The sequence below is a fragment of the Ischnura elegans genome, chromosome 2 (genome assembly GCF_921293095.1).
Source record: "Ischnura elegans chromosome 2, ioIscEleg1.1, whole genome shotgun sequence".
Lineage (NCBI taxonomy): Eukaryota > Metazoa > Arthropoda > Insecta > Odonata > Coenagrionidae > Ischnura > Ischnura elegans.
In genome coordinates this window covers 99902888-99919583 of record NC_060247.1, presented here as the reverse complement: position 1 = coordinate 99919583, position 16696 = coordinate 99902888, and the positions used below count along the sequence as shown (strand labels likewise).

General features: G+C 40.6%; 2 protein-coding genes across 2 annotated transcripts in view; one reads left to right on the top strand and one right to left on the bottom strand.

The window, feature by feature from the left end:
- Nucleotides 1–16696, bottom strand: part of LOC124154236 (hexosaminidase D-like) — a 143293-nt gene that overhangs the window by 110191 nt on the left and 16406 nt on the right. The gene's annotated exons all lie outside the window — the stretch shown is intronic.
- Nucleotides 2420–3911, top strand: LOC124153222. Its single transcript, XM_046526321.1, has 2 exons — nucleotides 2420–2426; nucleotides 2584–3911. The coding sequence occupies exons 1-2, from the start codon at nucleotides 2420–2422 to the stop codon at nucleotides 3909–3911; spliced, it is 1335 nt and encodes a 444-aa protein (XP_046382277.1).

Here is a 16696-nt window from a genome sequence, read left to right as displayed (position 1 = left end):
TGGAACCGCCAAAAAAAATAGAAGCCTTTTTCCTCCGGTGCACCACCTCTGCGTCATCTCCGGCAGGTTCACGAGTGGGAGATGGCCTCTTATGCGACAGTTGGGAGATCCTTTCATCGGCACCACGAGTCTACCTTGCAACTCCTACTCGCATTGGGCACCCTCTCTCTCTCTCTCTCTCTCGGGATCTCTCCACCAACTTTGTCTTCTCTGCCTCCCCACACTCCGCCTACTCTTAGGAGCGTTTTTTGTTACTTGGAACCGCCAAAAAAAATAGAAGCCTTTTTCCTCCGGTGCACCACGTTATATAGCCATTGAGGGGAGGAAACACCGGGGAGGGGGGGGGGTCAGGGGAAAGAAAGGGATGATGCACTTGGGGCTGGACGGTCACTTCACCAAGGACACGGGGGGGGGGGGGGAAACCACGTTCTTCTTCGTCTTAATAGTTCGACTTGCACACTTTAGGAGGGGGAAGGGGAGAGCATTATACATCAATGTGGGGAGGAAAATAGAGAAACATCAAATGGGGACTCAATGATTCATAACACACACTCACACATTCATACGAACACATCTAAAGAAAAAAAACGGCCTTCCTTTACCCCGCACTCCCGTCTCAGGCGTCACTATGTAAGCGGGCAGAATGCACCGGTTACAATATATAAGGTAGGCTCACATTCGTGGAGTGTTTCTAACGAGTCTAGTCTCCACTCACTATTCATAAGAGGAACAGAAATAGGCTTATCTCTTGATAGCGGCACTAGTATCCCAAGGAGAGAAACCACACGCCACAGCCGAAATCCCGGCTGCTGGAAGAACCTGCTAGATAGACTTAGACGCTGCTAACTGATGGCAGGAAGACCAAGGAAGTCGCATTAGGTTTCTAATGTAAAAAGAGGTCTGTACAAATATGATATTTTCAAGCACATTTAAAATTGTCTTCTCACCTTAATCAATGACTAGCTGTAACAGCGGACTACAAATTTACAAATTTCGTTAATGGCATTAAATATTCAACCATATAAAAATCCTCTAATCAGGATGCTTGTGCAAGGACAGAGTGTTTATCTTTGATTAACGTAAATGCCTAAAATGAAATGAAGGAAAATCTATTTATTTTTCTCAATTCATCACAGTAATTGAGAAATATTTCCATGGCCCCGTATAGGTGGCTTACTAGCCGAAAATTGGTTTTTCTTTCATAATAGAATATTACATAAAAATAAGGATGTTTTGAAGCAAAATGCTAATCTATTTGCGTTTATAAGCGTATCAGAGTGTAGGTCTTTAAAAATGAAATGCAACATTTTTGGCCAACACTTTCGTATATTTTGATACCTTCTTCATGGATATGAACGATCATTGCATAAATTTGCATGGTATGTCAAAAAATTCTTGTTTCTTCTTTTTAATTGTTGTAAATCGTATTCTCTGGATTTTTAAAAATTTTGCTATAGTAAAAATAACATCTTGTAATATTTCACGCCTTTTTGTATCAAATTAATGTAATCATAATCATTCATAGCCCTAAAGCCTGAATAAAATACAAAGGAAGGCTGCACGTTTCGTCATAAACTGCTACGGGCGTACAGACAGCGTTACCCAGATGTTAAGCGAATTAGGCTGGGAGCCATTGGAGACTCGGAGGCTGCGCGCTGGGCTAAGATTGCTTGAACAATTGAGAATGGATATCTTTTAGAGCGACACAGAGAACATAATATTAGAGCCACACTATATTTCCAAGTACGATAGAAGCGATAAATTAAGAGAGATGTTTTGCCGAACGGATAGATATGGGAATTCGTTTTTCCCCCGAACCATAAAGGACTTAAATAAACGCTAGTACCAACCTCGTTAGAGTACTTCATTTTTTTTAGCTGTAAACTGCTGGTGTCCTATCACCCCTTGCCACACGCCTTTCCTCTCGAGAATCTCGCTCCAAATGCGGGAATTCGAGGAGGATTTTTGAAACTACCAAAAAAGGCCACACGCCTTTTAGGCGGCTTGCGGGGTATTATATAGATGTAAAGGAGGTATAAAAATATACCGAAAAGTTGTCCAAAAAACTTGCATTTCATTCTTAAGGACCCACACTCCAAGACACAAATCACCATTAAAAATCGAGATCAAGAAAAAGAAAAAAAAACTCAATAGTATTTGCTTAACATCGCGCTATCGCAAACCCATCTCCTTGAGAACAAATCATCTTAACAAAAACACGCAAAGAGTTCGTACTATGCATCATGCGAGCCAATCTGCCGACGGAAGCGTTATGGCTCACACCCTTTCTGGGTTGGGATGCGGTTTTTGCTCCTCTCATGTCTTTTTCGAGAGCGGAAGCGATACGTGGTCGAAAAGACACTGGGAGTTTTCCAAGTGCTGCTTCTTCCATGCCTCATATAGTTCTCGTTTTATAGGCATGCCAAGTAAGAAATTAACGTGAGACAATATTGAGCAGTTTTCGCCGTGCGGTTACTGTGTAGGCAGGGTATATACGTCAAAAGTAAAAAGTAAGCTTTACATCACTCGAAGAATAAAGCGTGAGTGCTGATAAAGTTTATTGTAAATGAAATTCTGGCGTAGGTTTCCCTTTCCTGCAACGCTGCAGGGACACCAGCACATTACCATCATGTGTGGAGGTGAAGCACCATCTGAAGACCCCTGCAGCCAGAAAAATACTTCGACGCACCAGCGAAGCACTCTTGCGGGAACGAATCCATCACAAGAGGTTGGACCTTCACTGTTTATCGGAGGAGCTTTACCATATTCACCTCGAACTAGCACCAGCACTCACGGCCACCGACTGGGACACCATAGACAAGTTATCATTTGAATTATCACGGGCCGTGGAAACGACACACCGGGAAAACCAGATCAAGAAGTACGAGAAACTTCAGTCCCGGCAATACCCGGAACCTGACAACGGCCCTAATAAGGACCGCGCTATTGTCAACCTAACGGACATGACACTCGACGAGTCCACCACGGAAGTGCTTGCCAAGGGGCTAAACTTCGCCATAACGCCTCGGGACATACCGAGGGAGACAATCATCACTGAGGTGGAGTCTGGCATCCGGAAACTTCCAAAAACTGTGGCGGACGAAGTTAGGGAGGACGTCGCTCGCGTCTTACGCAGTGCTAAGCCACCAAAGTCGAACATCACACCCAAGGAAAGTGCTGCTTTCAAAGCCATCCGAGAGAATGGAAGCAAAGTGGTATTACCTGCGGATAAGGGGAACGCGAGTGTATTGATGAAGAAGGTGGACTACAACAAGAAGATGGAAGAACTTCTGTCAGACAATGTCTACCACAAATTGGAAAAGAACCCCATGGTGAAAGCGGACCGGATGACGAGAGCCATCATCAACAGGTCCTATATTCCGGTCGAAGAACAGAGACGGCTAATAGTGTCGGCGCCTAAACCACCTAGGCTATATGACTTACCGAAGATACACAAGGAGGGTGTACCTTTGAGACCTATTGTAAGCCAAATCGACGCTCCAACCTATCGCCTCGCCCATTACGTTGCTAATACTCTACAAAAATACGTTGGCAACACCTCTTCCCACGTTAAGAACCTAGCACACTTCGTGGAAATCATAAGAGACCTCACTATCGAAAAAGAAGACATCATCGTCAGCCTCGATGTGGTATCACTCTTCACCAACGTGCCCATTGCAGATTCCGTGGACATAGTGAAGAAGCTGACCAGCTCTGGCATCCCGAAGGACTTCCCCAAGCTTGTGGAGCATTGCCTGAAAAACACCTTCTTTCTGTGGAATAGCTGTTTCTATGAGCAAACAGACGGAGCAGCGATGGGATCGCCCCAGTCCCCTGTGATGGCCAACCTCTTCATGGAGGACTTTCAGGCGAAAGCTATCGAGACATATCAGAAGAAACCCAAGTTGTAGCTGCGGTATGTAGACGACACCTTCGTCGTATGGCCACACGGCGCGGAAGAACTTGACAAATTCCTTTGTCATCTCAATCAGCAACACCCAAGAATCCAGTTTACCATGGAGAAGGAAGAAGATGGCAAGCTGGCCTTCCTGGATGTTTTGGTCAAGAGGAAAGGTGATGGCAGGCTTGGGCACGCAGTGTACAGGAAACCTACGCACACTGACATATACCTCATGGTGACATCACACCACCATCCGGCGCAAAAAGCCTCCGTGGTTTCTTCTCTATTCCACCGAGCCTTCACCATCGCGGACGCTGAATCATTAGATGCAGAGAAGAAACACCTGGCCTCTATTCTACAGAAGAATGGCTACAACAAGTGAATGGTCCTTAAAAGGGCCGATAAGGTGAAAAGGGCGCACTCACGACCATCCGAGCAACGCCAGGAGGAGGAATTGACCAAGCCCAACGCACGACTGAATATCCCTTACATTGCGGGAGTATCGGAAAGAATTTCAAGGTTCCTGAGAAAACACGACGTGGTCACAAGGTACAATTGCGTGACCAAGATCCACAACCTAGTACCTGGACCGAAAGACAACATTCCACAAGACTTATGTGAAGGCGTCTACAAAGTGCCGTGTTCGTGCGGGAAAGCTTACATAGGAGAGACATGCCGAGGAATGGCGACCAGGATAAAAGAACATGCAAGAGCCACAAAACAGAAGCAGCTCCACCTGTCGGCCATTGCAGGACACGCGTGGAATGAGGTAGGTCACAGTATAGACTTCGAAGGAACGGAGATGGTAGCCAAGGAGAATCGCTACTATCCAAGGCTGATCCGGGAAGCCTTGGAAATACACAAAAACCATAATTTCAACCGAGACCAAGGCTACCCAACCAGCAACGTTTGGAAGAGGGTATTGACCAATCAGCGTCCGGCAGGCAGCGGGACAGAGCCATATAAGGCGGCCAAAACGAGAACTTCTCACCTTCGACCTGAAGGCGGGAGCAGGATGGCTCCCGAAACTGTTGTCATCCAAAAACAACCAACGCGGCTGAGGAACCCGAAAATCAGCACTGAACATTTATTGTAAATGAATGTAGAATAGTCTGATAGGTGAGTAAGGTAGACACGATCTTTCTAATAGGTACTATGGGGGAAAAAAGTATCCCAACAAAGTTTGTGCCGCCACTATCGCTCCGCGGAATAGTGGGTTTCCTTTCCACTGGGTTGTTATTCTTTGGTCAGTGAGGGAAATTCAAACAATGCAAACCATTTCCTATCTCCGTCGTCCAAATACTGGACCGACTACTGAGTCTCCCGCAACCCAGAGCATGAATCGCGATGAACTCCGTAGAATTGAGGCGCATTCGACGGCATCATGTGCGCACAATGGGAACGCTCCTCTGAATTTTCCTTCGCCTATCTCAACGATACGGCAAAAATCACTACCCACGTATTTGAATGCAGTTGATTTTGAAGGAGTTTTAGCTTTTCCGGAAGGACTGACGAGCACATTGCCAGAACGCGTTTTTCTTACGATCGAGAAGGATATGTTCCTATCTTGATTTAAGATGCCTTTGTCAGCAGGCGAAAGGGGGAAAAGTAGTCAGCTTGTTGGAGGCAGGCTTAACAGTAGCGGAAACATAGCGAAGGATGAATAAAAATTGAAGTACCGTGTACCACTCGGAGACACGCAACAGGGAGGGTAATGAGGTATTGAAAAATCGGAGAAGACCTCCACCTGATTTCTATCTGAGAAGTGACCGATTAGGACCGAGGTGTACAACCGCAGATGTTGATACTGACATATAATACATCGAAGTGCAGCTGTGATTTTGAATTTTACAACAGGAGGGATATTGTCCCAAGTGAAGTGTGAATTCATTGGAGTATATTTTTCGTCCTTTTTTCCTCCATTATTTTTGTTCACATTAATTTAGATATCTTTTTGATCCTTACATATTGTCACAAGTAAGCAAAGTGCCATGCATTGTTTTAATTTAAAAATATTGGTTTTCAAATAAATTGGAAAGAAAGTGAGGTATCAAACTGCAGAAAATAAATGTTTTTTCCACTGGCTAGGGAAAAATAAAATGTTAATTTTGTTTTACGATTTATGGAATTTACCTAGAAAAATTGTGTGTCGTCAATTAAATTTGTAGCAATCATGTGCATATGATTGAGAAAATTTTCAGTCGCAATTGGCGCACTAAAACCTTTTAAAGTGATAATTGTTTAGGTGTAAGTGGTCACCATAGATTTAGTTCTGGGACGTTGTTGAGTGAACTTAAACGTATTTTTCACCGTGTAGCATATTGAGCCTTGAAGGCCTTTTTTAGAGTAGAGAGTAGGGAAGGGTGTAGATATAATGGTGGGTTGATAAATAAAAGGGTAAATTCAGATGTTCTCACAGGTAAAAGTTCTTCAAGAAATGAGAATAGAGTGAAAGAAAGAAAAATCAGCCTGTCATAATCAGCATTGCCAATTTACAATAATACAGGTTAGAGCTTTAAGCATGAGAAACGTCAGTTGAATCATAATATCAAAGGCAGTCAAGGTTAAAGTATGGTGAGACAATAAAATCTGCAGAACCATGAAGTAGGGATATGGAGCCTAAAAATAGTCTAATCAACAAGAGCGAATCAAAAACAGTCCCGAATCGCAATTTTTATTTTATTTTTTTTATTTAATTCCCCAACCTCCGAATACAGCTCTCATAGGCCATTTTAAATCGGGGTATTCAACAAATTCAACAATGAAACGTACACGAACAACCATGCCCTGGATAAGGGGAACTTACTCAGGCGGGACTCGAACCCGCGACCTTATGTTTGGCAGGCGAGGACTTTACCCCGCCGCCACCGAGGCCGGCATGGGAAATAGTTACATTAGAATAGTTACAGAAATAGTTACATAGAGAAACAATTATACTAGTTTCAAAGTAATAACCTTGGCATTAATTAATAGCCGTAGTTTAAGGAATTAAATTCCCGAAGTTTACCATTTAATTCATAGGACGAAGTAAAATGCTATTATGGGAACAAATAGTTGACTATCAGATGAAGATATAGGCGGTAAAATCTTCTCAAAATCGTTCATTGTTCATCGAAAAGATAGAATTAATCGAGCTGGAGGCAAAGTATATATAGCTGTAAATAATTCAATCGTCAGATAAGTGGAAACCATAACTGAGACCAGCGTTTAATCTGTGTGGTGTTCAATTAAATATCTTAAATCTAAAAATATATTAGTAGCTAGTAGTAAAGAGCACCAAAGGCAGATTTAACATCAAAGTTAGATTTTGAAACCCAAATAAACAGCATAACATCCAAGTATCCTGAAAGAAACTTGATTTTTGGTGAAGATTTCAACGCACCTTCTAAGGATTAGGAGACGTGTAGCTTCATTCCTGGTGGGGGGGATTAATTGATTTGCGAGGCGTTATTAAGCACTTTTATATCAAATTCATTGTTTCAAATGGCATCCGTACCTAACAGAGGAGACAGTATTCTTGATTTATTAGCGACAAGTATACCTCATCAGGTAATAAACGTGACAACCGCCGAAGGAATAAGTGACCATAGGGTAGTAACTGTAAAGTTTTCTCTAAATTCCACTGAAATGTTCAAGAAAGAACGTAAAGTTTCCCTTTTTAAGAGCTGATTCTGATGGGTTTAGGAGTCATCTGAAAAATGCTTTCCCCGTGATATAAGTAATTACTTGAACCTAAGATTATTGCAATTATAAAATTTTACGATTTAATTGGTAGCTTTCTTTACAGAATAGCGTTAAAATATTATGTGAAAATAAATGAAGGTATTAGAGAACCTGATGATTTTGTGAAAAGGTTAATCGTAAGGTTATTTTTGTGCCTTTTTTTAATTTCAGTGCAGCGTCAAGGAAAGCATTTTCCAGATATATGAAAGAACTTTAATACACTTTAAAATTTACAAGCTTTACACCTAAAATTATCACTTTTCACAGTATTTTTTAATGCGAAAATCTAATTTTCATTAATTTTTATCTTGTTTTTAAAAGAGAGAATCGAGAAAAAATCTTTTTCGTGCATTCAGTTTCCTAAAATTTTCCGATGAGGACTACCGAATTCCCCGGTAAGGAGTTAGGAGTGCCCAAGGGCTCCCAATCTACCCAGACCGCCCCTGGATTCGTCAAGCTTTCTTGGAAATATTTGTGGATGACATAGCAAGAGAGAGGTACTAATCCGCATACGAAATGCCATACCCTTAATATGTATCGAGTATATAAGATTCAGCGCAGAAATACTGTGTACGTTAAATTAATAGAATACAAAGAAAATCCGCGCAGTTAAAAAAAAAATACTGCTAAATCCATAGAGAAAGCGATACACAAATTATCAGAGATAAATTAGAATTGAAGCCGTTAGAGATTCGAAGGCTACGCTAATGGCTTATATTGCTTGAGCAATTAAAAATAAATTTCATTCAGTGTAACATAAAGAACATAAAAAAAGAATCTCTTTACCATTTCATGACCAATAGAAATCATTAACGAAGAAAGATGTTTTGCCTAACGGAAAGGTGTAGCAATTATTTTTTCCCTAGTTAAAAAGGACTGAAATTGGTGATAGGTGGTACTTTGTACAGTGTACAATGTACAATGTACAATGTACAGTGTACAATGTACACGCATTTGGGGTTATCTATTAATTACGGGTGGCATTTAGGGGGGCCGTGGGTGAAGGCAATTTTCACCCCATCTCATGTGAGGTACAGGGTCGTACTGGCAAGTATCACAATATTTTCCCACGAGAAACAGTGCAAAATTGCGATCTAAGTAATCGAAAAAAAAGTGTATAACTGGTATTTAAAAAAAATAATTAAATAAAATTGTTTTTTAACACTTACCGTGCTGACCTTAGTACTGTAGATCTTTCTCTCAGTACTGGCCGTTTACAATAATTTTGTGTTATTTATTAATAACTAACCGTTGATGCGAGAAATAGGTGTTTGGTATCCCTTTAATGAATGAATTTCCCTTTTTTTCATTTATTCATTTAGAGGCTAGTACTATTTTGTTGAATAAATAGCAAACTACGATTTTTAAAAAGACGGATGAAGTAATATGACGCCTGTAGCAAAAATCTTAATGATTTCATATAAAAAATTATTTTTTCTATCGTTTTTTTCATTTGTTTATTTAGAGGTTAATATCACTGAGTTGAATAATGGCAGGCTACGATTTTTCAAGAGACGGATGGCGTAAAATTACGTACTTACGTACCAAAAATAGAAGGATTTTACGTGGCGTAATATTTCGCCCTTAGCACCCAGAGTGTTAATTAATTCAACGCAATGTGAGCATAATGTAACGTATTGCTATGAAAATTTCCAGATGCCACCAATGTGAAGCAAACATTTAGGCCGTTAATTCATTATTTCGTATTTAAATATTTACAGTAACATTATTATGAGTCTATCAGGTGAGAGATACTGCAAGCCAGTGGCGGTTTGCCCATAAGGACTCTCGGACGCCGCCCCTCCCAAATATTTGAAAAAGTAAAAAAAATAAATATCCATTAATTTATAATTATGCATCTGATTAATCAAAACGTTTTTTCAGTCCCATACATCGAAAGTGTTGGAAAAGCACGAAAAGAAATAGCGCGAGAAGTTCGTATTTGTAGCCGTGGGGCGCTGGCCAGAACGTCCCAATCCATCCCCATGCAGTTATATGGAGAGTGGTAGTGGTGGGGGCCGCTGGTGCTATGACGCGCCTAACGTTGTGTCTTATGGATGTCTTGGGACGTCGTCCGAAAATGCGCAGAGCGACGTGTGAGTTGACATCTCTGCGCAGGCCGGCGGGCGTATAAGCTGGCGTCTACTTGGTGCTGCCACAGAAAAGGGACGCACGGAATCAGAATGGTCACTGTACTGGGTGTAGTTATACGATTTTAATTTTTAAGTACTGGTAGGTATTGCTACAGTAAATAAATTATCCCATTACGCTTGCGTTTTTTGGTGTTTGAATTCCGGAACACATAAAATCCAACCAGTTAAAGGCCGTATTGACGAAGGAAAACTATTCTCGAGTATTTGACACAGTTCTGTTATGATTACGAATTTCAAGAACCTTGGGGAAACTAATATTATAATATTTAGGCCTTAACAATGTATTCATATCTTCCCGATGATTAGAAATACGGTACCTGTTTTTCAGATAAATGTATCAAAAGACCTGCAGTATTAGGAAAAATCAGTTAACATTCCCCACTGATTTATAATTTAAGAAATAGTTGCGTGCGTGATAGGGTGAAGGATTAAATATGATTTAAATCGTTAAGCGCGACTTTAAATAGAGTCATTCAATTAATATCATGAAGTGCCGCGTACAATGCACCTTTTGTGTGTAGGTTGATCATTTTTCTAGCCGTCCTTGTTGTATTAGTTCATGTTCACCTAATTCCTCAGCGGCAGAGCGGTAGCTGTATGACGGAAAATGCCCACTTGGGTCTGATTTAAGTGGCCTCGAAGAGTTCATATCAGGGCGGAAATCCTTACAACTCCCATCTGTGGCTCAGTCGAGTCGTCTTCTTTTACGATCTAGAACTTATTTTCTATTATATCATGGCAATGATTTCGAAGACACGGTTATTCCAAATGCGACCCGTTGGCGTCTCGTGTGTTTACCACATATGAATCTTAGACTCAAGGAGATGGTCCGTGACGTCCTTTGTTTGCTTGATGACCTTAAATTCGTCCCTCAGCTGAATCAGCATTAGTGGACCACGACTTCTATCTCCCTTGAGTCGTCCTTATAGTAACGGCAAGACTCTCGGAAAGAACGGAGTGAAATGAGTTCAGACATCATTTTCGAGGAGTTAATTGTGCGTAATTGTCGATTAAGAAGTTTCTTAGTGCTGTGTGTACATTCAAGAAGACAATTTTGAATTAATCAACAGTGCTCGTTTTTTAAGGGAAATATAGGGAAAAATTGTCCCAATTCTGTGTCCAGGCACCTTGTTCTTTTTGGTCGTATCTTTCGTCGGCCTATTTTGTGTCGTCCCTTGTTTATTTATAGACTAGTGCCCTTGCCATGTGTTCAATCAGAAAGAAATTGTTGTCCAGCGCTGATTTCAACGAACGTGTAATTGATCACTATGATGGACAAAATGAAAGAAGGATGGACTTCTGCAATATAACTAAAGGCCTGTGAGTATTTCATATTTTGTTAAAAATGTGTGAGAAATGTTTAATTGTTGATTTTAAATCATACTGTATTCAAGAAGCAACGCGAACATCGCCATCAAAGTTTACATCTGCAATAGCAAAACGCGCGCATTCTAGTAGTGTTTGTTGCCTAGTGGGAGTCAGTGACACTCTCCTCCCTCCTCAGGTGTTACAAGTGTCATTGCTACCTAAATCATTGCAAATGTTGTATAGATTTGACAAATATCGCATTATGATTGCAAAACGAACAACAAAAGTGTATTGCGGGCATATCCGCACGAAGAATGTAGACGCTAAAACCTAAAGTTACGTATTTTCGTTTGTATTTGCAAAATATCGCAGCAAATATATTTTTATTCTTCAAGATCATTGATCAGTATCATTGAGAGTCCGGACTAAGCCGATCCGTATGACCGAGAGTCTACTGCATTTAGTATTTATTAATCAAGCTTTATTAGGAAAACTAGGTATTTTTGTTGAAAAAAACGGAACGTATGGCATCACAGAATTTAATTCCTAGATTGCCGTAAAAACTTAATAAAATACACGAAATATTAAAAAATTATGACCCCCCGGTGGAGTGCGCCCCCCCTAGCATTTGAGTCACGAGCCGCCACTGCTGCAAGCATTGGCGTATTCATTGAGTTTAAATACTAAAACTTACCGAATATATCGTGTGGGATGATTCTGGATCATATGCGTCTGGTCTTCTCGATTCCGCTGTCCTGGTGAAAGTGACTCAGAAATGATGTGGGCCTCTGCTTATATAGCATTGTGAGCTACCGTGGACCCACCAAAGAGGGAAATAGGAAGACATCATTCCTCACGGATGTTAGTATCACCCATGTCTCACCCAGGTATCACCCATGTGTCACGTGTCCCATGATGATTTGCGCCAATAAATATTTATAAAATGACCTCTAGAATAAGCATAATAATTTCGTATCATTCCGAAAAAGACCGGACGAATAAAAGATATCCGATTCTCAATACTGCGAAAACATTTTCTTCTATTTAATCAACAATGAAATCGTACTCCAATACAAGTTATCGATTGACGTGATAGATCTTTTTCAAGAAAAAAATCTTATTTTCAACAGGAAGTTTAGTTGTTTGCATACTTTTATACATCTCCCATTGCAGTGTTTACGGTATTTTAAGAAAAAAAACGTCGTATCATCGCTAAGATTGACGTGGGTGTTTGTTGACAATCGCGCGGTACTGTATTCGCTGTGGCTACAATTGCTATTGACGCTTTTTTGTGCCCGTGAAAATTCTTTATTTGCGCAAATCCACTGCCGACGCATGTATGATTGGACAAACATTCAGAGGCTAAGACTTCCGGTCTCTGGTCGTCGGCGTTTCCTAATGCGTGCTCCCCTGTTAAACACCCTAGACGTGGCTCGCAGGTTATTATGTAGATGCAGCTGTAGCTGTAATGTAATCAGCGCGGCGCCCGTGAGCCTCTCTCCGGCGCAGACTGTAGTCTAGCAGGACTGAACTTACGCGGCACATCCTACCCCCTATATTTTTGGGGGAATCGTGAGTTTCTCTTGATTAAAAATTCAGTGCTTAAGTACCCACAATGGCGCATTAAAATTTAGCTTGCATGGAATAATCTTGCTTCTAACTTATGAATTCAAAATATAGAAGAGTGCTGCACATTGGAATCAAATTGGTTTCAATCGAGTTGTTTCAGAATATTTTGAGAATTTTGTTGATCGCAGGAAAGTACAGCTTAATATAATGTAATCGCTGAGAAGTGGCTTAGCTTTATTCAAGCCTAGATAGTGCGTGAGCCTAGATAGTGCGTGCGTGCTTGGGTGGCCAAGATAAAGGATGGGCTCCCCATGTGTTGTGAGGCACCGGTTTAGGGCTTCTTACTGGTTGGACTAAGGGAAAACGTCATAAGGAATTTGCCATTCCCATGATTTGGCGGATCCCACTTCAGACTGTTATTTTTGTTGAAAAAATGAAACGAATTACACTGAAGTCAAAACACACAGTAAAATATCCAGACAACTTTGAATCAGCGATACTAATGTTCCCTCACTCTGAAAATGTACAAGAGCCGGATCCAATGGAGTATGTTAGCGTCAGCGAAGATTCAGAAAGTAATCAAGAACGTGATAAGGAAGAATTCGGAAACTCGGAGGACCCAATTTTTTGGAGCGAGTACATCTGATGGACCTCATTTTATAGCGCAAGAGAATTTAAATGATCAAGTGCACGGTTTAAATTTTATCAAAAAAGAAGGGTGAAATATTAGGACCACGATTGGTTGGAAATTGCTGGATTTACGTACGAAAATTTTAATGTCTCGATCTCGCCATGACAAATTAGAATTGATTTTTTCTCTAGAAAACCATTTGATTTTTGCACTGATGTTCTCTCCGTTACGGATACTCTTAATTTTGAATTCAACACAGATGATTACGTTTGTTCATTTACTCCTCCTAGGTTATATTAAAGACCAATCTCTTACGTTATGGCAATGAGCTCCTATTAATACTGTTAACTCATTAAACTGAAATGAATGAATGTTTCGAGAATATGCAGTTAATTTTAGAAAAAAAGCACTACCAAAAATATAAATGGAAAATTTGAGGCCACTTAAAAGTAATTGCAATTTGACTAGGCTTACAGCTTGGTTATACGAAATGTTGTTGCTTCATCTGCGAGTGGGATATAAGAGACAGAAAAGAATCATTACTTGAAAGAAAAATTGTCCGGAACATAAAGAACTCGTTCCTGGATCCAAAAATGTCCTTTGTTAGCCTTTGGCCGATCCAAAAAATATTCTTTTTCCACCTTTGCATATGAAATAAGGACTTTTTCAATTTTGTGAAAGCAATGGACAAAAATAGTGCTGATATTTCTTATTTGAAACAAAAAGTCCTTCAATTAAGTGAGACAAAGATCAAAGAAGGAATTTGTATTGGGCCACAGATTAGGGAAGCGCTGAAGGATTCGGAATTTCAACAGCAATTGAGGTCAACGGAAAAAAGCGCGTGGAACGCATTCAGAAATGTATCTGGACATTCTTTAGGAAATATCATGGCTGAAAATGATCATGATCTGGTGGCTAATATAATTAATTGTACCAAAAAATGAGCCGCAATATGATTAAAAATAATAATTTCTCGACTCACACCTTGCCTTTTTCCGCCAAAACTCAGCGCTGTTAGAGATGAACACTGTGAGCGTTTCAACCAAGATGTTTTACATTTGGAAAAATAGTACCTAGGAAATTTCAGCAACATCTTAGCAGATTACTGATGGAAAATTAAAAGGGACTTACCAGATGTTAAATATTCGAGAAAATCCTTTGAAAGTACCATTTTTTTCACATTTTTAAAATCACTATTTATTTGCTTAAATATCCTTGAACCCTTATTTAATTCGGTTGTACTAAAGAAACTAGACGTGATAGAAAACATCTGAGCCCGGATTTGGAATCAGGACGAAAAGAACCTCTATGATGACCCAGCAAAATCTCTAGGAAAGAAAAAAAAGTTTTTGTTGACTAGTGAATTTAGAGTAATTCCTGATGTTCAAAATTGCTCCTCGCCATTGCTGCCTTTTAGGTTACGTCTAGCGAATATTTATCCCGTAAATTTTCATAGGCGAGAAAATGAGGCAGTGGAGATGGTCTTTAAGTGAATTTTACTACGAGTGCCCGTGTAGGTGCGAAGAAGGAACGGAAAGGAGGGTTAGAGGGATATAGCGGGTAAAAGGAAGGCACAATTCCTAAGGATATCGAATGCACCAACGCTCTAGAGAGGAGTACGAAATACGTTCGAACCTCGGTCCGAGGCAGGCAAATTCACCGCCACGACCATGGTGGCTGAAAAAAGACCGTATTTGAATTTCCTTCGTCTCATTCCAAGGATTATATACCGTTAGAAAGGGAATCCATTCTCCTGCGAAGCGATGGTGGCGGCACAAACCCCGGTGGGATACTTTTTTCCCCCATAGTACATAACCACGTAATTACTAAAAATGAGGGCATTTATGCTTTCTTGAGCAGTAGGTAGAGTTAATAATTTCGTTAACTACGGCATTATAGTGCATAATTATTTTATTGGGTATATTTGTGCAGCTTTCACATGCGATTACGGTTTTTGAAAGTATGGCACCAATAACAAGATTCCATAGATGTAACAGACAAAGTAAGTTAAGAAAAAGAGTGTAAAAAGATAGGGTTGTTTACAGGAGAAAAGCCCATTCGTGTCCCGCGTCTAGTCTGTACGGGCGGGTGAGAGTCCGATTTGACGGACAGACTTGGGCACTGCACTTGTAGTGCTATCCACGACACATTCACGTTAGGTTAGTATTACCAATGAAAACATTTTCTCCTCCGACGGGACTCGAATCCGGATCTTACACGGCTTGAATCCCATCTAACGTAACCAAAGCATGTCACGCCACCTTCCGGCGATTTTTCCCACCCTCTTCCCAACATCCCGTCAATGACCCATGTGAATTCAAATAAAACACCTATGAATCACGAGTTGCATTATTCCTCCAATCGCAAAATCGCCAGCCTAATGACTTATTTTCCTTTTCTTATATTAAATTCATTCGCACTAAGCGAGTGAAGTTTGGTTTAAGTGCGATTCCCCAATAGAAAAATTTCCAATCGATGTAAACATGATGTGGACAACTCTACGGAGCCTCCTATTTACTCTAGAAATGTACCCAAAAGAACAGAACAGTCTTAATGGAGCTTGTTCGTGTGCGGAACATTTCTGCTCCGGAACAACTTGAGAGAAATAGCTGTTCCGATTCCTACTGCTCAATGGCGCGGCCGGCAAGCTGAGGAATTGTGCGCCAGAATATGAGTCCAACTACTCCAGAGACTCCGATGGCTGTCCCTGGTTTAGACTTACATACGTCATCAAAGGTAAAAAAATACTCTATTTGAAATCAAACTCCTAAATTATGTGATAATTATATAAACAGTTGTATTTTTTCCGTTTGACTGCTCTGTTGTCATTAAAATTCACTATCAAAATTTTGATTACATTTTAATTTTATTATTTTATGTAGTAACTATGGTATTGTATTGTATTATTATTATTCATTAATTTAAAGAAAATTCAAAGTATTTGTATTTTTTTTACAGCCACTAAGTAAATAATATAAGGTAATGCACTGGGTTGTTTGAGCCTTAACTGCAAGCTTAACATCAGTGAAGTAGAATGGGAAGATCAACAGTACATACAGCCTGGAATCGGTTCAGTTTTGATCCCTGAACGAATAAGGGGAGGAACTGATCCGACGGAACAGTCTCTTGACACTGTTCACCTATCGGAGCAGTTCCGCCAAACTCTCTGTACCGGCAAATCTCTAATTTAATCTGAGGGAGCTACGATGGAAAATTAGGAACGCCCTTCCTAAAGCCACACGATGGATAGGATACCGCGTTACATTTAACTGTAGTGCTCTCTCCCCTGCTTCGCGAAGTGAAGCTCTCGCGGCACGAAAGGAAAATTGGCTTTCCTTCGCGTGTGCCCATCCGCCACCGTGTGGTGCCCGTTGGGGTCACTGCGGTGGGGATGGCGCTGTTTGAGGGAAG